Source organism: Portunus trituberculatus, chromosome 17 (assembly GCF_017591435.1).
Source record: "Portunus trituberculatus isolate SZX2019 chromosome 17, ASM1759143v1, whole genome shotgun sequence".
Lineage (NCBI taxonomy): Eukaryota > Metazoa > Arthropoda > Malacostraca > Decapoda > Portunidae > Portunus > Portunus trituberculatus.
This window is the reverse complement of record NC_059271.1, coordinates 4,030,001-4,055,000: the sequence shown is the minus strand read 5'-3', so window position 1 is coordinate 4,055,000 and position 25,000 is coordinate 4,030,001. Positions and strand designations below refer to the sequence as shown.

The following is a 25,000-nucleotide window of genomic DNA, read 5'->3' as shown; positions in this document are numbered from 1 at the left end:
ATACCCTTCCTCCACTGACTGCTAGCTTTTATCAATTGAAAATACTATAAACTCATACTATAACAAATCACAAGGGCCACTTTTGTGATTTTTGACTTGGCATGACAATCCCTCACAGTATTTCTCCTTTTAGCACTTTCTGGTCAAAAATGAATTCTACAAATTTCTCATTACCTTCATTACGAGTCATGAGAGCATTATAGTTCCTGATGGCTCCCTGTAGCTTACGAAGACCTGTATATTGTTCTTCTAGGATGGGATTGGTGAATACATCTGCAGCATGGTAGTCATCTGCACACTTAGCAACAACTTTCAGTATTTTCTCAGTAACCTGAGGAAAAAATAGTTAATAAAATTCAATAATTTACTAATTTTCAATATGATAGGAACTAAGTCATTTTATGTCAAGATAATTATGTAAAGTAGGCTCCACAACAGAGCAAAGACTTGATATATGCATCACTTTACACTATTTAAATTTCTGCTGTTTGATACATATAACTATTAAAATATGTAGAAGATACATGGGCAGCCCTATTTGATTTCCCCTCAAATAATGTGGTTCCCCAATACATTACATTTCTTTTTATCTGTGGATTTCAGTATTCATCTGAAACATACTAGCTAGTTTAAAATAAATTATAAATCATACTACTATCTGAAACTATTGTTTTAGAAAATAGCCACCAATAAATAAAATAATTTAGGCATTAAATTTGTAGAGAAAATATTTGTAGTTCTTTGTTCATGGTATGAATCACCAGTTACCATTGCCATTCAAATTAATCTAACACTAACCCTTGATTCTAAAACTGTACCATAAAACTCTCTACAAATAAAAACCCTGAATACCCTGACTTTAATCAGCACATTTTAGTGGAGGTTTGCTACATTATACTTATTCCTAAAATATGGTGACCTTTCTAATGCCCCAAACTACTGTGCTATTGCTTTTCATAACTTTTAAATGAAAACTAAGCATTCATGATTTCAAATGCTATCTCTTCTAATTACATGACAAATTTGCAGCATTTTTTTTTTTTTTTTTTTATTTAAACCCTCTCTCCTTCTCTACTTTGATAATTTTCTTAAGCTATTATTAAAAATTTTTTTTTTAAATTCTTATACCTTGATTATTCACAAATTTCCTGTATTAAATTTCTACAAAGTTCTGTACAATCTCCAATTCTTCAGCTTTCAAAAGCTGGCTCTATATACACCATGTGTAAGTGCATCTCTTTATAAGGCTTTCTAGTCATATACAGCTCTTGAAACTGGACAGAGTGAAGATCAATAATTAATATACTCTTTCTTCATTTAACTTTTTTTTCTCTCATAACTCAATGCTATTTAATAGATATCATGATTTTCCTTTGCTATTTTCATGACTACTTTAGAATCCTTTCACATAATTATCATGTCAGATTCTAGTAAAGCTGTTTGGAATAAATGTGAAATACTACTATACATCACTCTTACAATTTCTATGATAGTACAGAGTTTTACTTCATCTTTCTTAGGTTTGATATAAGTGAAATAACGATGAAGTAAGTTTTTGCATAGAGGATGAAGATGAACTCTTCCACATCTGGATTAAAGAAGGTGCAGATCAGAAGAGATGGCATGGCAGAAGAATGTTGGGTAAACTGGACAAAGGTAATATAACACAAATAAGTAAGGACAGAAGTCTGAAAAAAGCATGATATTATGGATTCATATGCACACATATTTGGCACCTGTTATACTTGCATTCTCTTTCTTTTCATACAGTCATGACAGAAGAACAGTAGTTACAATGGAATATATAATACAATGTAAACAGAGAAAAATTACTCACAGTAATTTCCATATTTACAGCTTCTTGTAGTGCTTCTTTAATAGTGAGGGACACCAAAGTTGCAGTATTAGTAATATGAACATTATTTTTCTTCCACAACTGAAAGAAAAAGAAAAGTTTATGTAAATATATATATATATATATATATATATATATATATATATATATATATATATATATATATATATATATATATATATGTATATATATATATTTGTTGAGTGGTTTAAAGTTACCTATATGTCACCATGATACCCAGGTTCTACGTGGTTACACCAAAGATGTGCTTGGGTGGTGACATGGGCCATAATATAGATACCACTATAAATAAAATTGCCGGCACCATTAATGGGTGGAAGCTGAACAGCGCTTCCAAATAATAAAAATTTGTCTTACCAAGAATAGAAGAATTAAAGATATAGCTTTCCATTTGTTGTAATGGCTGATTCTCATGTGGTTCAGTGGCATCTTTAACAAACATTGAATGACTGCCTGAACGACATTGCTCCAGTGCCAAATGAAGGGAGCAAGATAAGGAATTGTCAGAGTCAGAATAGACTACCTCTCCATAGATCATGCACAGGCTTGCCTTCTTTCTCTAATGCCATTCCACCACTTTACCTTCTGCCTCTGTCTTTCTTTCTCTCCCTCTGTTTCCGAGATTACTTCCAAAATCCCTCCAACTTTTTTTCCACATCGCTGCTGAGGTAAAAATTAAGGCATGTTTTCTATGGAAACATGTTCCTCATCCTAAACATGGCACCTTGATATGAAAGTGCAATCCTGCTAAAGTGCTGGTTGCTGGGGCAGATACCTCACAAGCTTGCAACTTATGCAGTCTTGCTACACAGTACTGCCCTGCTGAAAAACTTGCTATATGGCCACCCTCACAGCCAATCTAAATCAGTACTCTGCAACAATAACAAGTACTTCAGGAGAGAGAGAGAGAGAGAGAGAGAGAGAGAGAGAGAGAGAGAGAGATCATTCACCTGTGTTGTTTACATTGCTTTCACGCTGATGAAACAATCTGCTCATAATGACATCTACAAGACAAAAACCTAGCCCCCTTCATAATAAATTGACCTCAGTCAAAAGAATTAAGAAATGAAATTACAGACCTCCAAAGACCAGTAAATGGAGACAAAAATCAAGTGATTACAGTTTTAGTTTTAGAGTCTGTCGTCTGCACTTCAGCAATAGCACTCTCTCTCTCTCTCTCTCTCTCTCTCTCTCTCTCTCTCTCTCTCTCTCTCTGTGGCAGTGTCATTATCCTCGTTTGCCTAACAACATTCAAACAAAAATGCACAACTAGCATTTCACTTCGGCAGGCCATGGGTCCAACCAGCCCAGGACCACAAATAACCATGAGTATCAATCTGGTGACCCCACACAGGCAAGCACTCGCCACTCTCCAACTTATTACAAGTTTTGTAAATTGTAGACAAATGAAATGAGTTATAATGTTATCTAGCATGGCTTTTTTTGGGGCTTGTTTATTGTCATATATGTATTCATTCATGCAGCCACTTGGGAACTATGGATTCATTTGGAAAAAAAAAAAATGTCATAACAGTCCGAGAAAAAATGGTTGGTGTCTGACTGGTTCGTTACAGAGTGAAATCCGTTACTGCAACGTCCGTTATCATGAGGTACCACTGTAGTTGAGTTAGATTAAGTGTAGCAAGGTTTGGTTCAGTCTAGATTGGTTCGTTTCAGTTAGTGAAATCAGTCAGAGTAAAATACGGCTAGGATTCACTGAGCTAAATGATTGGGTGGGACTGCATATTTTAAACTTGCACCTTGAAAATAGTGTTACTACAGAATAATGTTTGAGTAAATAGTATTAAGCAATTGCATAACTGCAGGGCTGGCTCCTTACTGGTAAGGTTTACAGCAATTCTTTGTTGATACTTAGTAGATTTCTTCTTCAAGTGACCTATGTTGTTCTGAGATAAGGTGGGCAAGTGTTTGCTATTTACAGCTAAAGTATATCCCCACATATTCTTTTACAATGTACATAATACATTGATAGAATCTCATTTCTGCACTCATTACATTAATAAAATTTCTACTTTTAACTTTGAAAAGATGACAGGATACTACTATATCCTTATTACCATGGTAAAAGTATTTTTAATTAAACATAAGCACTATTAATAGCAGAAAATACACTACAGAGCAACTTTATATTTTGAAGTTATGAGTGGCTGTAAGAAGAGTTTTTATGAAGAGAAAGTTCTCTGTACACCAACCCAGAAAATACTTCAAGAGTAATATGAAAGATCTTTTTTTTTTCTTTTTACTTACATTATCTTTTGAAAATTCATAATTCTTATTGTATTGAAATCCTCGCATGTTAAGGTAATCCATCATCTGGATAGCATGACCTCTCTCTTCTGTGGCAGCTTCTAGGAAAAATTTAGCCATACCTTGCCTCTCTTTGATGTACTGCCCAAACACAGCTCCCTGTAAAGAATAATTTACATGAATATCAAACAAAATTGCTTCACTACTGCAATATGATACTGCAAACACTGACTGCATCACATTAAAGGCTGTACAATGATATGATCTATTCATTTACCTAGTTGTATTTTAATTATGCTTATGGTTTGTATGAAACTTTCGATAATATTTTTGTTAAAAAAAATTAGGAAACTTAAATATATTTTCATTTGATATATGTAAAGTAAGTTATTTAAACATATGCATAAAATATTCTAAGATAGCCCAATGCATCTATTGTTTAAGCACATATGCTAGAATCAGCATTTAAATTTCTATCCTGGGTTTATAAGGATTGAATTGACATGACTAAAAGTTACAAAATGCCAATTTTGTTCTACATTTAGTTTTGTCATAGAAGTAGCATAACTATCCAACTGAGAATATCTATAGCAACATCAGCCACAAGATATAAGAACAAAACTGTATGTTTCTCTTGATAAATGTTGGGATTCTTGAAATAAACAACAAACCACTTACCATATACAAGTATTTGAAGGCAGCTTGAAATTCATATGCAATATGATCTGTGATGGTATTCATGCAAGTCTCATTGTAGCAGACACGACTGGGATAACCTGAGGGAGACCATGTTCTTTAGTTTCAAAATTAAACCATTATTTGTTCCACAGAATACAGCAAAAACATAATTATAATCAGCAATACATGAATTCATGCGAGGAAAGTTACATGTACCATGACTTATCCTCAATTATGTACTACTCTTAATTCCCTGCAAATGACTATATATATATATATATATATATATATATATATATATATATATATATATATATATATATATATATATATATATATATATCCTAATTCCATAAAATGTATTCAATTATATTTGAAAATATGAAAACATGTCTTACAACACACTGCTACTTACAACTTATTTCTGCACTACAACTGCTACTTGTTTGTTCTTCACAGTGAGTTACTCCAAGGTGACATGCTGAAAAAGAAGTCTAATGACATCTTTTTTACCTCAAGTGTTACTTCTATCAAGTAAGATGATTAAACAGATTCAAAATGCATTCATACTTTATATTAAGTAAAAGTTTCATCACAATTAATCATATATAGCTGCACCATAAATCAGATATAGTTGCATAATAAAGAAAAGCAGGAATATATGTTTTTCTGAGAGAGAGAGAGAGAGAGAGAGAGAGAGAGAGAGAGAGAGAGAGAGAGAGAGAGAGAGAGAGAGAGAGAGAAACTACTGGCTCCATAAATCTTTCCTACTTCCATCTACACTCATACTGTCATCCTTCTAATTTGAGGGTTACTGTCTCATTCTCTTTTACTCATGCTTGTGTAAATATATGTATTATGTAGATAAGAAAAATTTCTTGCTTTCAATCACACAATTGCCACACTTCTATTCAGTGTGTGATACAAGCATAATCATAAATCTCCGTAATCATACAAAATATCCTCTCACTTCAATGTCCTCTGAGCTGAGACAACCATCAACATTTCTGCCATACAATATTACAACATTCATCACCTTTTCTAGGTATCTGTAGCATTCACCATATTACAAGTAGGGTACATATAGGTCTGATACAAACAGCACAAGAAAATGACTAGAAAGATGCAAGGGGTGAAAAAGATTTCTCATGAATGGAGATTAAACCCTTTAAATTTTACATTTCTCAGGAATCATAGATTACGAGGGATCAGATAACAGGTTTTCAGTTGGTATAAAGAATAGGTATAACAGGTTTATCATACTTTTGGAGTAAAGGGATGATGTTCATTTGCTCTTCTGAAAATGCTCCTACTTCCATTCTACTCTCATTTTCAGTTCATGCACTTAACATCTGTGGTTCATTACCATGTGAGAAGTAAAGCATGTAAGGATTATCTTTGATCATTTTTCAATACCAGCTCAAGGATTTATAAAAGGTAGTGGCATATTGAATGCCTTTGGACCCCTTGACATCCCCCTTGGCAAATCACACACTCTCCCTTTGTACACTTCATTACAGTAATATTGCAAATGAAATAATTAATGGAGTAACAATGTTTGCCATATCCAATGTATCAACAGTTAACGGAAAAAAAGGTGTGTGGACAGCTTTATGGTTTCCACCTAGTCAGTCTTGGATAATGCAACATGGGATAGTAAAAAGGAGAAGCACAGACAGACCCAATGATACACAAAGTAAAGAGGATGGAAGGGATAGCCAATCAGAAATGGCCAAGTCTAGGTAGGGAAGAATAGGTAGAGGAAGGGATGGGACTTAGGTGGCAAAGTAGACCTCCCTGTTCCTAGCTTCTTTGTTACACCACATCATCTCCCCAAGTCCTCAATCCTCCAGCATACCCAGTGAGTAGACACAAGAGGAAGTAAACCCAATGACTGGCCATGACATCAAGAAGGTGGACATGGGAAGTGATGACCCAGGCATGTCTAATGGCATCTACTGTGGTATCTACATAGGCTGTAGTGACCAGTGACAACTACAGTGACATGGAAGTAGAGGCTCATCATGACAGCTTCAACAGTCACCAACTTGGCTTCCCCACCACCACTTGACTCCTATTTGCTAGGGGTGACATCTATCCACCATAGTAGAGGCTGAACGCTTAGCAAATGTATTGTGACAGAGAGATGTGGAGACTTTTGCCATTGTAATGTCATTCCTTTGAGGTAATTTACTGGCATCAATGTGTGTGTGTGTGTGTGTAATTCACCACGGTCGTCTGCTGGTAACCCAGCCAATCTTCCCCATTACGGAGCGAGTGTGTGTATTTACCTAATTGTATTTACCTAATTGTAACATACGGGAAAAGAGCTATGCTCGTGTTGTCCCGTCTCCATATCTATTAATGTCCAGCTTTTTCTTAAAATCATGAATATTCCTTGCGTTGACCACTTCCACGTCTAAACTATTCCATGCTTCCACCCTTCTATGAGGGAAGCTATATTTTTTCACATCTTTCCTATAAGTGGCCATTTTAGTTTTTCCCATGCCCTCTCGACATTCTTTCATTCCACATACACAGATCTTCCCTATCCATTTTTTCCATGCCAATCATCACTCTGTATATTGCTATCAGGTCTCCCCTTTCTCTTCTGTTTTCCAGGGTCGGAAGTTGCATTCTTTTCAGTCTGTCTTCATAAGTCAAATCTCTTAAGTCAGGCACCATTTTGTTGCAGCCCTCTGTACTTTCTCTAGTTTCCTTATGTGTTTCTTTAAGTTCGAGCCCACTGTATTGTTGCATATTCAAGCCTCGGTCTTATCATTGCAGTAATTATTTTCTTCATCATTTCTTCATCTAAATATACGAACGCCACTCTTATGTTCCTCAATAAGTTCAATACTTCTCCAATTATTTTGTTTATATGTCTCTCTGGCGATAGGTCATTGGTAATTGTCACCCCAAGGTCTTTTTCTTCATGACTGGTTTTATGTCTTCATTTCCTATCTTGTACATACTCCTGATTCTTCTTTCACTCTTGCCAAACTCTATTTTCTTGCATTTTGTCGTGTTGAACTCCATTTGCCATGTACAGCTCCATTTCCATATTCTGTCCAAGTCTTCCTGGAGTAGTTCGCAATCTTTGTCACATCTCACTTTTCTTAACAATTTTGCATCGTCTGCAAATAGGCTCACATAACTGGACACCCCATCCACCATGTCATTTATGTAGACCGCGAACATTACTGGTGCCAACACTGATCCCTGTGGAACTCCACTCTCCACCAAGCCCCATTCTGATGGTCTGTCCTTAATTATTGTTCTCATTTCTCTTCCTACCAAAAGTCTTCCATCCATTTTAGTAAACTGCCATGCACTCCTCCTACCATTTCAAGTTTCCAGATCAGTCTCCGGTGTGGTACCTTATCAAAGGCCTTTTTTAAATCCAGATATATTCCATCAGCCCAACCATCTCTTTCCTGTATTACATCTATCACCCTCGAATAGTAACATATCAGGTTTGTCGTGCATGAACGCCCTTTTCTAAAACCAAATTGACACTCACAAAGTATGTCATTTTTCTCCAAGAAGTCTGTCCATCTATTCTTCACCACCCTCTCACACATCTTAGCTACCACACTTGTAAGTGACACTGGTCTATAGTTCAATGGGTCTCTCTTGTTACCTGATTTATAGATTGGGACAATGTTAGCTCTTTTCCAGTCTTGGGGCACTACACCTTCCCTTAATGAGGCATCAATTACTTCACAAACTTTTTCTGCCAGTTGCTCCCTGCATTCTCTTAAAATCCATCCTGATACCCCATCAGGTCCCACAGCTTTTCTCACTTCTAAACTCCCCATCATATTCTTGATCTCCTCCACAGTTACTTGAAACTCCTTCATAATCCCTTTCTGTTCCATTACCAGTGGTTTGTCAAAAGCAGTCTCCTTTGTGAATACCTTCCGAAAGCATCCATTCATAGCCTCTGCCATTTCCTGGGATCTTCACTGCATACTCCATTTACTTCTAAACTTTCAATACTTTCTCTATTTTTGATGTTGTTGTTCACATGTCTGTAAAAAGCCTTGGTTGGTCTTTACATTTATCAATTATATCCTTTTCTTGTTTCTTTCTTTCTTCTCTTCTAATCAACACATATTCATTTCTTGCTCTTTTGTAACTTTCCCACTGCTTAATCCGTCTTTTCCTTCTCCACCTCTTCCATGCATCCTCTTTTCTTGTTCTAGCCTTTTCACATCTATCGTTAAACCAGTCCTGCTTTCCAACTTCTCTATGTTGTCTTATTGGTACAAATTTTTCTCACCTTCTTTGTATATTTTTATAAATTCCTTCCACTTTTCATTTGCTCCTTAGCACTCTTGAATTTCATCCAATTTGTCTCTTGAAAGAATTTCTTTAGGTTTCCAAAATCTGTCTTGGCATAATTCCATCTTCCCACTTTATATTCTTCATTTCTTCTAGATTTCTCTTCATCTATCACCTTGAACTCCAAAACTGCATGATCACTCTTTGCTAAAGGGCACTCCACCCTCATCTCCTCAATGACCATTGGCTCTGTACTAAAGACCAAGTCCAGTCTTGACGATGCTCCCTCTCCTCCAAACCTAGTATCTTCTTTGACCCACTGAGTTAACACATTTTCCATTGCCAGTGTCAATAGTGTATTTCCCCATGTTGTCTCTGATCCTTCCATTGACCAGTCCTCCCAACACACCTCTTTACAATTAAAATCTCCCATCATTATAGTTCGTTCACAGCCACCCAACATTTCTTCCAGACATGTTCCTGTATCACTTATCATTTCTTCATATTCCTGTACTGACCATGCATTTGTCTTAGGTGGTACGTACACCACTATGTAGTGCCTCTTTTTCCTTCATTAGTTTCTGCTCTGATCTTTAGCACTTCTGCCTTTCCCATACCTTCTTTCACTTGATCCACCTTTATATCTTTTTAACCAGCAACATCACTCCTCCTCCCATCTTACCTACTCTATTTCTTTTCCAAACATTATATTTCCTTCTCCAACCATCATCAGGTCTTCTCCCTCTCAGTTTTGTTTCAGTAAGACCCACAATATCTGGGTTCTTGTCCCTCAAGTAATCGTTGAGTTCTAAAATCCCGATATCACTCCATTTATGTTGGAATACATTACATTCCGCTCATACGTAAGTTTCTTTAGTCCTTTCTTGCTGTACTTTTCTGGGTTATGAACCACTTCCTCAGTCTCATATCCAAGATTCTCCAGAAAACTCTTTCTTCTCCTCTTCTGTCCTCTCTTCATTTTTTTCAAAGCCTCCTTTCTCAACTCATTTAACATTTCTCTTTCCTTTTCACCGAGATCTCTTCTCAACCAAATCTTCCTTGTTGTTTCCTGCTGGGCTAGCCTCCATGACTTCTCCACCAATTCATCTACATCCTTTTGTGACTTAAGTTTGATTCTTATTGGCCTCATACCTTCTCTTGTGAACTTTCCAATTCTATGGAAGTCCTCTATTTCTTGTACTAGGTCTTTTCCTCCTCCTGCACCACATTAATGATATTATTTATCACCTTTTTATGTTTTTCTCTCTCCATTTTACTCGGTGTCTTATCCTCCTCCACACCAAATATCACCACACATCTCTTTTTGTCTACAGTTTCCCTCACCAATGTCTCATTTGATTTAATAACCTTCACCACTTTCTCAGCAATCTTCTCTTCTATGATCTGTTGATCTATAATTTCAGCAAGGCCCAAAGTTTTCTCCCAGACTCTTTGATTTCCTTTTCCAGACTTGCAACTTTGTAATTTACCTCCTTTCTTTCCACTTCCTGACTTTTTTCCATTCAGCCTGCTTCTCCATCACTTTTCCTAGAGATTCTCCACATTTTTCGCAATTCACTTTAATTAGCTTAACTTCCTCTTTCAGTGCTTCATTTTCCTTCTTCATATCGGCACACTCTTTCATTACATTGTCATAACTCGTTTCCAGGCCCCATACTTTTCAAACAGTTTTTCAATTTTACCTTCCAACTCCAGAATTTTCTTCACATAAGCGCTCTTCTCCATTATTCCTTGAAATCCTGTGAAGTCTGATTCATCTTTCGAGTTCACGGCCGCCATGTTGCGCAGATGTAAACAAACCAGCTGATGGCTCAAACGCAGGCTACAGTTTATATTTACCTTCCCTGGACATTATTTTGCTAATCAACAGTTAACATGACTATATGGAGATGGGACAAACATTACCAGCTCCTTTCCCACCTTGGTTACTCTTAGGCAATGGTAACTGTAGAATTAGAGATGATTGCTCTGGAGCTCAGCGACCACATCCGCCATCGACGATGTCCCGTGTATGTGTGTGTGTGTGTGTGTGTGTGTGTGTGTGTGTGTGTGTGTGTGTGTGTGTGTGTGTGTGTGTGTGTGTGTGTGTGTGTGTGTGTGTGTGTGTATTTACCTAGTTGTAGTTTTACAGGGCCTGGGCTTTATGCTCGAAATCTGAAAACTGAACTTCTTGATAGTTTTTTACTATCCGATCTTGTGTCTGTGTGTGTGTGTGTGTGTGTGTGTGTGTGTGTGTGTGTGTGTGTGTGTGTGTGTGTGTGTGAGAGAGAGAGAGAGAGAGAGAGAGAGAGAGAGAGAGAGAGTCTTTCAATCTTCCTCACTCTCATTTACTGCCTTTCCTATTGTGTTCATTCCTTTTCAGGGTGATTTTATCAGTATGGAGTCATTTGCTTCACTAGCCAAACATCTATTTCAGTAATCTCTCTCTCTCTCTCTCTCTCTCTCTCTCTCTCTCTCTCTCTCTCTCTCTCTCTCTCTCTCTCTCTATATATATATATATATATATATATATATATATATATATATATATATATATATATATATATATATATATATATATAAGGTAAAGTAAAAAATAGAGGCAGGATTTGTAACACTGCACATTCCTCACCTTCTTGCTCAGCTGCACTAGGAGGCTTGCTAGTGGTGGTAGTAGTACCTTCCCCATAAACCACACCTGTGCACAATAATTATATTAGTACCTTACACTAATTACTTTATTAGATCATTTGTTTACTTATTTCAAATTATGCTTGTGTGTGTGTGTATTTACCTAGTTGTAGTTTTACAGGGCCTGGGCTTTATGCTCGTGTGGCCCCGTCTCCCTATCTACACTTATCCAATCTTACTTTAAAAGTGTGCACACTCGTTGCAGACACTACTTCTTCATCTAAACTGTTCCACGTCTCAATACATCTCTGCGGGAAACTATATTTTTTAATATCTCTCAGACATCTTCCCTTTCTAAGCTTTTTACTATGCGATCTTGTGCTTCGGGTGTCATGTTCTTCTCTTAGGATCAGTTTCTCATTATCCACTTGGTCCATTCCGTTGATCAATTTATAGACTTGTATCAGGTCTCCTCTCTCCCTTCTTTGTTCCAAGGTTGGTAGATCCATAGCCTTTAGTCTCTCCTCATATGTCATCCCTTCAAGTTCTGGAACCATTCTTGTAGCCATTTTTGTAGCCTCTCAATTTCCTTATGTGTTTCTTTTATGAGGGGTCCACACTACTCCTGCATATTCCAATCTGGGTCTTATTATAGCATTTATCAATTTCTTCATCATTTCTTTGTCCATGTAGTGAAATGCTACTCCAATATTCCTCAGCAAATTATATGTTTCTCTAAAATTCTATCAATATGGCTTACTGGTTGATTGTTTTCTTCCATTGTCACTCCTAAGTCCTTTTCCTTTTGACTTTCTCCAGTTCTACTCCATCTCCCATCTTATAGATTCCCACAGGTCGTCTTTCACTCTTTCCCATTTCCATGACATGGCTTTTGTTCACATTGAATTCCATTTCCACTCCTTACTCCATTCCCAGATCTTATTTAGGTCTTCTTGCAGTATTTCACAATCCTCCTTTTGCTTTATAACTCTGCACAGTTTCGTATCATCCAAAACAAATTTATGTAGCTGTTCACTCCTTCTGGCATGTCGTTAATATAAATGAGGAAAAGTACTGGTGCCAATACTGACCCCCCTGTGGCACTCCGCTTTCTACTGCTCTCCACTTGGACTTCATATCTTTAACTACCATCCTTATTTCTCTCCCCCTCAAATAATTTTCTATCCATCTCAATGTGCTTCCTTTTAAGCCACCCTTCTCCTCTAACTTCCACAGTAATCTTGCGTGTGGCACTTTGTCAAACGCCTTTTTTAAATCTAAATAGATGCAGTCAACCCATCCCCATCCCTCTCTCTCTTGTACTCTATCAACTATTCTAGAATAGAAACTCAATAAATTAGTTACACAAGACCGTCTTTTTCTAAAACCAAATTGGCTATTTGATATTAATTTGTTGTCTTCAAGGAATTTGATCCATTGTTTCTTTATTATTCTTTCACACATCTTGCATATTACACTAGTTAGTGATACCGGTCTGTAATTTAAAGGTTCTTCCTTCCTTCCGCTCTTATATATGGGAACCACCTCAGCTCTTTTCCATTCTACTGGTACTGTTCCATTTTCTATTGAGCATTTTATGATGTTGTATATAGGACTTGCTAGTTCTTTCCTACATTCTTTCAGTATTTTGCCTGAGACTTCATCTGGTCCCATTGCCTTCTCTTCATCCAGTTCCTTCATTAACTCTTTTATTTCAAGCTTGGTCACTTTAATCTCTTTCATACAGACTGTCTCTCTATTACCCTATGGCCTTTCAAATTTGGATTCCTTAGTAAAGACCTCCTGGAATTTTTTATTTAATAGTTCTGCCATACTTTTTTGGGTCTTCCACCATCCCGTTCTCTCCTTTTAACCTTTCTATTGTTTCTTTTTGCCTAATTTTTCCATTTATGAATCTATAGAACAATTTTGGTTGCTCCATACATTTTTCGACAATATCCTTTTCGAAGTTCTTTTCCTCTTCCTTCCTCACCTTAACATATTCATTTCTCGCTGCCTTGAAGTTTTCCTTATTTGCTGGATTTCTATTTCTCCTCCACCTTTTCCATGCTCCATCTCTTTTCTCCTTTGCCCTAGCACACTTTGCATTAAACCAATCTTTCTTTCCTTCTTCTTTAGGTCTATATTTCGGGACATATTCCTGACTCCTGTTTTGTATATTTCCAAAAATAAGTTATATTTGTCTTGCATTGTCTCTGAGTTTTCCATCTCCTCCCAGTCTACGTTTTAAAATAGTTCTTGAGATTCTCAATATCAGCCTTTCTGTAATTTAATCGGTCTCCTTTGTATGAATTGTCTCTATCTTCCTTTCCCTCTTCTATATCTATTTCTAATATTGCATGGTCACTCTTTCCCAATGGGCACTTATATCTTATATCATCATTCATTTGTATACTCCTTGTAAAAACTAGGTCCAATCTCGCCTCTCGTTTCCTCTGAATCTTGTGCATTCCTTTACTCTCTGGTCCATCATATTGTCTATCATTAAGTTCAAGAATCTTTCTCCCCAGGCTTCTTCCCCCATACCACTTTCATAATTTTCCCAGTCCACTTCTTTACAGTTGAAATCTCCTACTAATATCACTTTTCTCCTTTCTTTAACGATTCTCGTTAGACTCCTTATTGTGTCATCTATCATGTCTTTATATTCTTGATTGTTCCATAAATTTGTTTTTGGTGGCACATATGTTACAATGATTGTTAACTCTTTTTTATTAATATGCATCTTAATATACAATACTTCTTGTTTTCCTTCCCCACATTCCACTTGGTTTATCACTATCTCCTTCCTTAACATAATCATGACTCCTCCTCCTCCTTTACCCACTCTGTCTCTTCTCCATACATTATACCTATTATCCAAGTCTATTTTGATTGCCTTATTTAGTTTTGTTTCAGCAAGGCATACAATATCAGGATTTTCTTTCTTTAATGTAATCTCTTAATTCTAGTTTACTTCATAAAACCCCGTCTATGTTCGTATACATCATTTTTAGTCTTTTGCCTTTATCATTTTTAGTTAAACTTGTTCCACTTTTTTCTCTTCTTTCTCCTTTATATACCATTTCCTTATCCTGTCTCCTACAATTTTCGAATAAAATGCCTTTTTTTCCTCTTCTGACCTTTCATTATTTTTTTCCCTTACTGCTGCTGCCAGTTCATTGTATCTCTTCCTTTCTTCCTCATTTCTATTTTTCTTTATATAGATATCCTTGCAGCCTTCTGTTTCTCAAAGTTTTGTTGTTCTATATAACATTTCTTCTGTTGCTGCTTGTGATTTTAGTAGTATTTTAATTGGTCTCGTTTTTCCTTCTTGATATGGTCCCATTCTGTTTATTTCTTCTACTTCCTCTTCCAAGTTCTTCCTATCTTCGTCGTTTAGATTCTTCAGTAGGTCTTTGACTTGATTACATTTCTTCTTTTTCTCTTTTTGGTCTATATCTTATATTTTTCTTTTTATTCCAAATACGACTACATTCTTCTTTTTTTCTGCAATTTCTCTAACTAAATTTTCTTTTGTCTTGAGGACTCCTATCATTTTGCTTGTCATATTTTCTTCTTCTTTAAGTAATTTGTGTGTGTGTGTGTGTGTGTGTGTGTGTGTGTGTGTGTGTGTGTGTGTGTGTGTGTGTGTGTGTGTGTGTGTTCTCTCTCATGTGTGTTTCACTGTTTGATCTGCTGCAGTCTCTCAGACAGCCACTTCTTCCAAATGAGCTCAGAGCTCATTATTTCCATCTTCATCCTGAGACCAGGCACACACCACAAACCACAACAAGGTCACAACTCTGAACACTCATGAAAGAAGACACACCCAAATATCTCCACCAATCAACCCTCTGGCTTGTGAAGCCAGCTCTAACCAATGAGCTACATTTTCCACTGAGCTACCTTGTTGTGTGTGTGTGTGTGTGTGTGTGTGTGTGTGTGTGTGTGTGTGTGTGTGTGTGTGTGTGTGTGAGTATTTACCTAATTGTAGTTTTACAGGGCCTGGGCTTTACACACGTGTGGCCCAGTCTCCATATCTACACTTATCCAATTTTTCTTTAAAACTATGCACACTCATTGCTGACACCACTTCTTCACTCACACTGTTCCACATCTCAACACACCTTTGCGGGAAACTATATTTTTTAACATCTCTCAGACATCTTCCTTCCTCAGCTTTTTACCATGCGATCTTGTGCTTCCAATGTCATATTCTTCTCTCAGGATCAGTTTCTCATTATCCACTTGATCCATTCTGTTAATCAATTTATAAACTTGTATCAGATCCCCTCTCTCTCTCTCTCTTCTGTGTTCCAGGGTTGGTAGATCCATAGCATTTAGTCTCTCCTCATATGTCATCCCTTCAAATTCTAGAACCATTCTTGTAGCCATTTTTTGTAGTCTCTCCAGCTTCCTTATGTGTTTCTTTTTATGGGGGGTCCACATTACTCCTGCATATTCCAATCTGGGTCTTATTATAGTACTTATCAATTTCTTCATCATTTCTTTGTCCATGTAATGAAATGCTATTCCAATATTCCTTAGCAAATTACATGTCTCTGAAAATTTTATCAATATGGCTTACCGGTTGATTATTTTCTTCCATCGTCACTCCCAAATCCTTTTCCTTTTTTCACTTTCTCTAGTTGTACTCCATCTCCCATCTTGTAGATTCCCACTGGTCGTCTTTCACTCTTTCCCATTTCCATGACATGGCTTTTGTCCACATTGAATTCCATCTCCCATTTTTTACTCCATTCCCAGATCTTATTTAGGTCTTCCTGCAGTATTTCACAATCCTCTTTTTGCTTTATAACTCTGCACAGCTTCGCATCGTCTGCAAACAGATTTATGTAGCTGTTCACTCCTTCTGGCATGTGTTTATATATATGAGAAAAGTATTGTGTGTGTGTGTGTGTGTGTATTTACCTATTTGTATTTACCTATTTGTGTATTACAGGGCCCAAGCTAAGCTCTTTGTATCCTGCCTCCTTGGCCACTCCTGTCATATCTCTTTCATCTGATTGACACAAACTGCATCAACGACATCACTGCTCAGTTTATTCCACTTATCAATACTACGATGCGGGAAACTGTCCTTTCTCACGTCATTTAGACAGATGTCTTTTGTTAGTTTTTTTCCATGTCCTCGGAGATGATTACTTATGGTCACCTTTATCAACTCTCTGTCCAATATGCCAATCTTGTTCACCAATTTATACATAGTTATCATGTCTCTCCTTGTTCTTCTCTCTTCTAATGTGGTCAGCCCCAGTTCCCACAGCCTTTCCTCATAGTCTAACTCCCTGAGTCCTGGTACCATCCTTGTTGCCAGCCTCTGTACCCTTTCCACCTTCTTCACATTTTTCTTCATATGTGGTGACCAGACGCAAGCTGCATATTCTAACTGGGGTCTTATTAAGTGCATAGTATCTTCTTCATCATTCCTTCATCTAGGTAGTGGAATGCAAGACCAATATTTTGAAGCATGTTATATGTTTTCAAAATATCTTGTTAATGTGTTTCTCCAGTGACAAAGTGTTTTGCACGTTACTCCTAAGTCTTTCTCCTCATTGGTCTCTTCAATTTTCTCATCACCCAGCCTGTAATCCCTGTTTGGTCTGTATCTACTTCTTCCCATTTTCATAACATGGCTCTTGTTTATATTAAATTCCATCTGCCACTCTTTACTCCACTCATATATTTTATCAAGATCTTCCTGTAACTTGTTACAATCTTCCACATTCTTTACTCTCCTCATAATTTTAGTATCATCCGCAAACATATTCATGTAACTGTCAATTCCTACTGGCATATCATTAACATAAATCAAAAACATGATGGGACCAAGCACTGACCCTTGTGGAACTCCACTGGTTACCTTTTTCCACTCGGACTTCTTTCCTTTCACCACTGTTCGCATTTCTCTTCCCACTAAGTAATTTTCCATCCATTTTGCTAGTTTATCATTTACTCCTCCAATCTTCTTTAGTTTCCACATCAGTCTATTGTGTGGCACTTTATCAAAGGCCTTTCTCAAGTCCAGGTAAATAGCATCCACCCATCCCTCTCTATGTTGTAGTATGTCAGTCACTCTTGAATAAAAACATAATAAATTGGATACACGATCTTCCTTTTCTGAAACCAAACTGCCTTTCACTCAGAATGTTTTCACTTTCTAGATACTCACTCCTCTTAGCTTTAATTACTTCTTCACATACCTTGCACAATATACTAGTCAACGATACTGGTCTATAATTTAACGGTTCCATTCTACTACCATTCTTATATATAGGCACAATGTCAGCTCTTTTCCACTCTTTCGGGACTATTCCTGTTCGTATGGAGGTTTCCACAATATCAAATATGGGGTTCAACAATTGATCCTTACATTCATTTAGCAACCTCCCAGATATGCCATCAGGCCCCATTGATTTATTAATATCCAGATTGCTTATAATTTTCCTTATATCTTCTTTAGTAACCATGATGTCCTGCATTTGCTTTATTTCTGTAGGCCTTCCTCCTGTAAAATGCTCCTCCTTTGTAAACACTTTGCAAAAGTTGTCGTTCAAAATTTCAGCTATATCTCTAGCATCCTCATATACTTCTTCCCCATTTTTTACCTTTTCTATTGCCTCCCTTTTATTTAGTTTTCCATTTATGAATTTGTAAAACATTTTAGGGTCACTATCACAGTTTTCCACCACTCTCTGTTCATATTCCTTTTGTGCTGTTCTCCTTACTTCAACATATCTATTCCTTGCTGTTTTGTAGACTTCTCTTGATAATACATCACTGTTTTTCTTAAGTTTCTTCCATGCCTTTTCTTTGTTCTTTTTTGCTTCTTCACAATTTCTATTAAACCACTGTTTATTATTTAAAGTCCTCTTTCTGTGATATGGCACAAACTTCTTCACAGCAGAGTTATATAAATCCATAAATTTATCGTATTTCAATTGCATATCCCCTTCCTGGTATACCACAGACCAGTCAATTTCATTAAAGAACTCTCTTATATGGTTATAATTTGCCCTAACATAATTTAATTTTTCCTCCTGTGCTCCACAATCTTTTCCATGCTTAATTCCGTATCCAGCTCAAAGCTTAGGACATCATGGTCGCTTTTCCCAAGGGACATTCATGTTCAATTTCCTCTTTTAGAGATGCCCTGGTAAATACCAAATCCAACCTTGCTGCAACATCTTGTCCCCTGCACCTTGTTGGTGATCTCACCCACTGTGTCATCAAGTTATTTGTTGCTACCTTTAACAATTCTCTGCCCACTCACCACCATTCACCACTTCATAGTCTTCCCACACTATTTCTTTACAATTAAAGTCCCCAACTATCATCACTCTATCCTTTCTGATGAGTTCTTGCTTCATTCTGTCTAGAGCATTTCTCATCACCATTTGATACTGTTCATACTTCCAAGCACTGGTTCTGGGTGGTATGTATACTGTTATAATATTGATGTCCCTCTTACCATCTGTTATAAGCATACTTATCACTTCCTCATTTCTCTTACTATAGTTCACCTCCTTCACTATCAGATCTTCCTTAGTAAGAACCATTATACCACCACCTCCTTTATTTTTTCTATAATTTCTCCATACTTTGTAGTGTTTTACATCAAACCAATCTAGCTTTATTTCAGGCCTTAACTTTGTTTCCACCACACATTATGTCCGGTTCATTGTTTCTTAGGTAATCCATACATTCTAGCCTCTTAGACAGAAATCCATCTATATTCGTGTATGTCACTTGAATTCCATTCCTAATCTCTTTCTTCCATGTTTCAGTCATGTAATGTCTATTCCGTCTGTTTTATCCACCACTTCTTTAGCCTCCCATTTCTCATCCTCCAAAAACTTGGTCTTTTCCTCCTCTGTTCTTTCCTCATTCTTCTCTCTCACTTCAGTTACAAGCTCTTCATTTTCATTCTTTCATCCTGTGTCATATTTCTTCTTATGTAAATTGTTTTGGTTTCCTCAGAGTCTTTAAGTTTCCAGGCCCTCCTCAGCAAGGCCTCAGCTGCCACCTGAGACTTTAATTTCAATTTTAATGGTCTATTCTTGCCTTCTTCAAAAGCTCCTAGTCTCACACTTTCTTCTACCTCAGCATATAGGCATTCTTCCTCCTCAGAGATCTTATTCAGTAAAGACTTAATCCTGTCATTTTCCTTATCCCTCCTATCTTGCCAGTTCCTGTTAGTTTCCTCCTCAAACCTGTTATGATCACATTTTTTTTCTTTTCAGCAATATCTCTCACCACATACTCATTTTCCTTCAATGCCTTTACCATTTCACTCTGTGTAATCCTTTATTTTCTTCTTCCTGCTTTTCATTATCTCCTTAAAGGACTTTTGTACTTCTTGGTGTTCATGTTTCACTTCCTTCATTTTGGCATCAATTAGGTTAAGGCATTCCTCCTTCCCCAAGTCTCCTTCGGATATTTTCTTTTCCATTTCAGAGTTTAGCCTTCATCTCGTCACATTGTTTCATTAGATGTTGATTTTCTTTCTCCATTTCCACTTTCTCCTTCAATAGCTCTTTATTCTCTCTTGTTAACATATAGATTTCTTTTTTGAAGGTATCGTTCTCTGCTATGACTCTATCTAATTTTTCTTCTATGGATCTAATATTTAGAAACTTACTTTCTAATGCCTGAATTCTGGAATCCATGTCTAATTTATCTAGTCCTCTTGGAGAGGTCACAAACCCCTAAAAGTCTCTCAAATTTCTAGGCATAGATTGCATGATTTCTATCTCCAGCTGTTTCGGCCAAAACAAAACAAAACACCGCCGACACTCTGCGACTAGGGACCACTTTCCATTTTCACTTGAAAATGGCCCACTTTCTGTACTTTTGTGTGTGTGTGTGTGTGTGTGTGTGTGTGTGTGTTACCTAATTTATTTACCTAATTGTAACATACGGGAAAAGAGCTATGCTCGTGTTGTCCCGTCTCCATATCTATTAATGTCCAGCTTTTTCTTAAAATCATGAATATTCCTTGCGTTGACCACTTCCACGTCTAAACTATTCCATGCTTCCACCCTTCTATGAGGGAAGCTATATTTTTTCACATCTCTCCTATAAGTGGCCATTTTAGTTTTTCCCATGCCCTCTCGACATTCTTCCATTCCACATACACAGATCTTCCCTATCCATTTTTCCATGCCAATCATCACTCTGTATATTGCTATCAGGTCTCCCCTTTCTCTTCTGTTTTCCAGGGTTGGAAGTTGCATTCTTTTCAGTCTGTCTTCATAAGTCAAATCTCTTAAGTCAGGCACCATTTTGTTGCAGCCCTCTGTACTTTCTCTAGTTTCCTTATGTGTTTCTTTAAGTTCGAGCCCACTGTATTGTTGCATATTCAAGCCTCGGTCTTATCATTGCAGTAATTATTTTCTTCATCATTTCTTCATCTAGATATACGAACGCCACTCTTATGTTCCTCAATAAGTTCAATACTTCTCCAATTATTTTGTTTATATGTCTCTCTGGCGATAGGTCATTGGTAATTGTCACCCCAAGGTCTTTTTCTTCATGACTGGTTTTATGTCTTCATTTCCTATCTTGTACATACTCCTGATTCTTCTTTCACTCTTGCCAAACTCTATTTTCTTGCATTTTGTCGTGTTGAACTCCATTTGCCATGTACAGCTCCATTTCCATATTCTGTCCAAGTCTTCCTGGAGTAGTTCGCAATCTTTGTCACATCTCACTTTTCTTAACAATTTTGCATCGTCTGCAAATAGGCTCACATAACTGGACACCCCATCCACCATGTCATTTATGTAGACTGCGAACATTACTGGTGCCAACACTGATCCCTGTGGAACTCCACTCTCCACCAATCCCCATTCTGATGGTCTGTCCTTAATTATTGTTCTCATTTCTCTTCCTACCAAAAGTCTTCCATCCATTTTAGTAAACTGCCATGCACTCCTCCTACCATTTCAAGTTTCCAGATCAGTCTCTGGTGTGGTACCTTATCAAAGGCCTTTTTTAAATCCAGATATATTCCATCAGCCCAACCATCTCTTTCCTGTATTACATCTATCACCCTCGAATAGTAACATATCAGGTTTGTCGTGCATGAACGCCCTTTCTAAAACCAAATTGACACTCACAAAGTATGTCATTTTTCTCCAAGAAGTCTGTCCATCTATTCTTCACCACCCTCTCACACATCTTAGCTACCACACTTGTAAGTGACACTGGTCTATAGTTCAATGGGTCTCTCTTGTTACCTGATTTATAGATTGGGACAATGTTAGCTCTTTTCCAGTCTTGGGGCACTACACCTTCCCTTAATGAGGCATCAATTACTTCACAAACTTTTTCTGCCAATTGCTCCTGCATTCTCTTAAAATCCATCCTGATACCCCATCAGGTCCCACAGCTTTTCTCACTTCTAAACTCCCCATCATGTTCTTGATCTCCTCCACAGTTACTTGAAACTCCTTCATAATCCCTTTCTGTTCCATTACCAGTGGTTTGTCAAAAGCAGTCTCCTTTGTGAATACCTTCCGAAAGCATCCATTCATAGCCTCTGCCATTTCCTGGGATCTTCACTGTATACTCCATTTACTTCTAAACTTTCAATACTTTCTCTATTTTTGATGTTGTTGTTCACATGTCTGTAAAAAGCCTTGGTTGGTCTTTACATTTATCAATTATATCCTTTTCTTGTTTCTTTCTTTCTTCTCTTCTAATCAACACATATTCATTTCTTGCTCTTTTGTAACTTTCCCACTGCTTAATCCGTCTTTTCCTTCTCCACCTCTTCCATGCATCCTCTTTTCTTGTTCTAGCCTTTTCACATCTATCGTTAAACCAGTCCTGCTTTCCAACTTCTCTATGTTGTCTTATTGGTACAAATTTTTCTCACCTTCTTTGTATATTTTTATAAATTCCTTCCACTTTTCATTTGCTCCTTAGCACTCTTGAATTTCATCCAATTTGTCTCTTGAAAGAATTTCTTTAGGTTTCCAAAATCTGTCTTGGCATAATTCCATCTTCCCACTTTATATTCTTCATTTCTTCTAGATTTCTCTTCGTCTATCACCTTGAACTCCAAAACTGCATGATCACTCTTTGCTAAAGGGCACTCCACCCTCATCTCCTCAATGACCATTGGCTCTGTACTAAAGACCAAGTCCAGTCTTGACGATGCTCCCTCTCCTCCAAACCTAGTATCTTCTTTGACCCACTGAGTTAACACATTTTCCATTGCCAGTGTCAATAGTGTATTTCCCATGTTGTCTCTGATCCTTCCATTGACCAGTCCTCCCAACACACCTCTTTACAATTAAAATCTCCCATCATTATAGTTCGTTCACAGCCACCCAACATTTCTTCCAGACATGTTCCTGTATCACTTATCATTTCTTCATATTCCTGTACTGACCATGCATTTGTCTTAGGTGGTACGTACACCACTATGTAGTGCCTCTTTTTTCCTTCATTAGTTTCTGCTCTGATCTTTAGCACTTCTGCCTTTCCCATACCTTTTTCACTTGATCCACCTTTATATCTTTTTTAACCAGCAACATCACTCCTCCTCCCATCTTACCTACTCTATTTCTTTTCCAAACGTTATATTTCCCTTCTCCAACCTTCATCAGGTCTTCTCCTCTCTCAGTTTTGTTTCAGTAAGACCCACAATATCTGGGTTCTTGTCCCTCAAGTAATCGTTGAGTTCTAAAATCCCGATATCACTCCATTTATGTTGGAATACATTACATTTCGCTCATATGTAAGTTTCTTTAGTCCTTTCTTGCTGTACTTTTCTGGGTTATGAACCACTTCCTCAGTCTCATATCCAAGATTCTCCAGAAAAACTCTTTCTTCTCCTCTTCTGTCCTCTCTTCATTTTTTTCAAAGCCTCCTTTCTCAACTCATTTAACATTTCTCTTTCCTTTTCACCGAGATCTCTTCTCAACCAAATCTTCCTTGTTGTTTCCTGCTGGGCTAGCCTCCATGACTTCTCCACCAATTCATCTACATCCTTTTGTGACTTAAGTTTGATTCTTATTGGCCTCATACCTTCTCTTGTGAACTTTCCAATTCTATGGAAGTCCTCTATTTCTTGTACTAGGTCTTTTCCCTCCTCCTGCACCACATTAATGATATTATTTATCACCTTTTTTATGTTTTTCTCTCTCTCCATTTTACTCGGTGTCTTATCCTCCTCCACACCAAATATCACCACACATCTCTTTTTGTCTACAGTTTCCCTCACCAATGTCTCATTTGACTTAATAACCTTCACCACTTTCTCAGCTATCTTCTCTTCTATGATCTGTTGATCTATAATTTCAGCAAGGCCCAAAGTTTTCTCCCTGACTCTTTGATTTCCTTTTCCAGACTTGCAACTTTGTAATTTACCTCCTTTCTTTCCACTTCCTGACTTTTTTCCATTCAGCCTGCTTCTCCATCACTTTTCCTAGAGATTCTCCACATTTTTCGCAATTCACTTTAATTAGCTTAACTTCCTCTTTCAGTGCTGCATTTTCCTTCTTCATATCGGCACAGTCTCTCTTACATTGTCATAACTCGTTTCCAGGCCCTCATACTTTTCAAACAGTTTTTCAATTTTACCTTCTAACTCCAGAATTTTCTTCACATAAGCGCTCTTCTCCATTATTCCTTGAAACCCTGTGAAGTCTGATTCCTCTTTCGAGTTCACGGCCGCCATGTTGCGCAGACGTAAACAAACCAGCTGATGGCTCAAACGCAGGCTACAGTTTATATTTACCTTCACTGGACATTATTTTGCTAATCAACAGTTAACATGACTATATGGAGACGGGACAAACATTACCAGCTCCTTTCCCACCTTGGTTACTCTTAGGTAACTGTAGAATTATAGATGATTGCTCTGAGCTCAGCGACCACCTCCGCCATCGACGATGTCCCGTGTGTGTGTGTGTGTGTGTGTGTGTGTGTGTGTGTGTGTGTGTGTGTGTGTGTGTGTGTGTGTGTATTTACCTAGTTGTAGTTTTACAGGGCCTGGGCTTTATGCTCGAGTGGCCCCGTCTCCATATCTACACTTATCCAATCTTTAAAAGTACGCACACTCGTTGCAGACACTACTTCTTCATTTAAACTGTTCCACGTTTCAATACATCTTTGTGGGAAACTATATTTTTTAACATCTCTCAGACATCTTCCTTTTCTCAGCTTTTTACTATGCGATCTTGTGCTTCGAATGTCATATTCTTCTCTCAGGATCAGTTTCTC

The 25,000-nt window shown here is 37.3% G+C and overlaps 1 protein-coding gene and 1 long non-coding RNA gene across 3 annotated transcripts in view; one reads left to right on the top strand and one right to left on the bottom strand.

Annotated features, from left to right (window-relative positions):
- LOC123505125 overlaps window positions 1–2,814 on the top strand; it is a 3,604-nt gene extending 790 nt beyond the window's left edge. Inside the window, exon 2 of the long non-coding RNA XR_006675057.1 lies at window positions 2,776–2,814. This is a non-coding gene — a long non-coding RNA (uncharacterized LOC123505125). The remainder of the gene's footprint in view (window positions 1–2,775) is intronic.
- LOC123505124 (ferritin-1 heavy chain-like) overlaps window positions 1–25,000 on the bottom strand; it is a 28,110-nt gene that overhangs the window by 984 nt on the left and 2,126 nt on the right. Inside the window, exons 2-7 of one of the 2 annotated variants that reach the window (XM_045256206.1) lie at window positions 11,742–11,807; window positions 5,238–5,303; window positions 4,823–4,920; window positions 4,145–4,303; window positions 1,838–1,936; window positions 1–331 (exon numbers count right to left, since the gene is read on the bottom strand). The exon at window positions 1–331 is cut by the window's left edge and continues 984 nt beyond it. In XM_045256206.1, the coding sequence (XP_045112141.1) occupies window positions 113–331; window positions 1,838–1,936; window positions 4,145–4,303; window positions 4,823–4,920; window positions 5,238–5,303; window positions 11,742–11,807 (707 nt within the window). In that variant the 3' untranslated portion in view covers window positions 1–112. The remainder of the gene's footprint in view (window positions 332–1,837; window positions 1,937–4,144; window positions 4,304–4,822; window positions 4,921–5,237; window positions 5,304–11,741; window positions 11,808–25,000) is intronic. The other variant, XM_045256207.1, reaches the window with a different exon arrangement.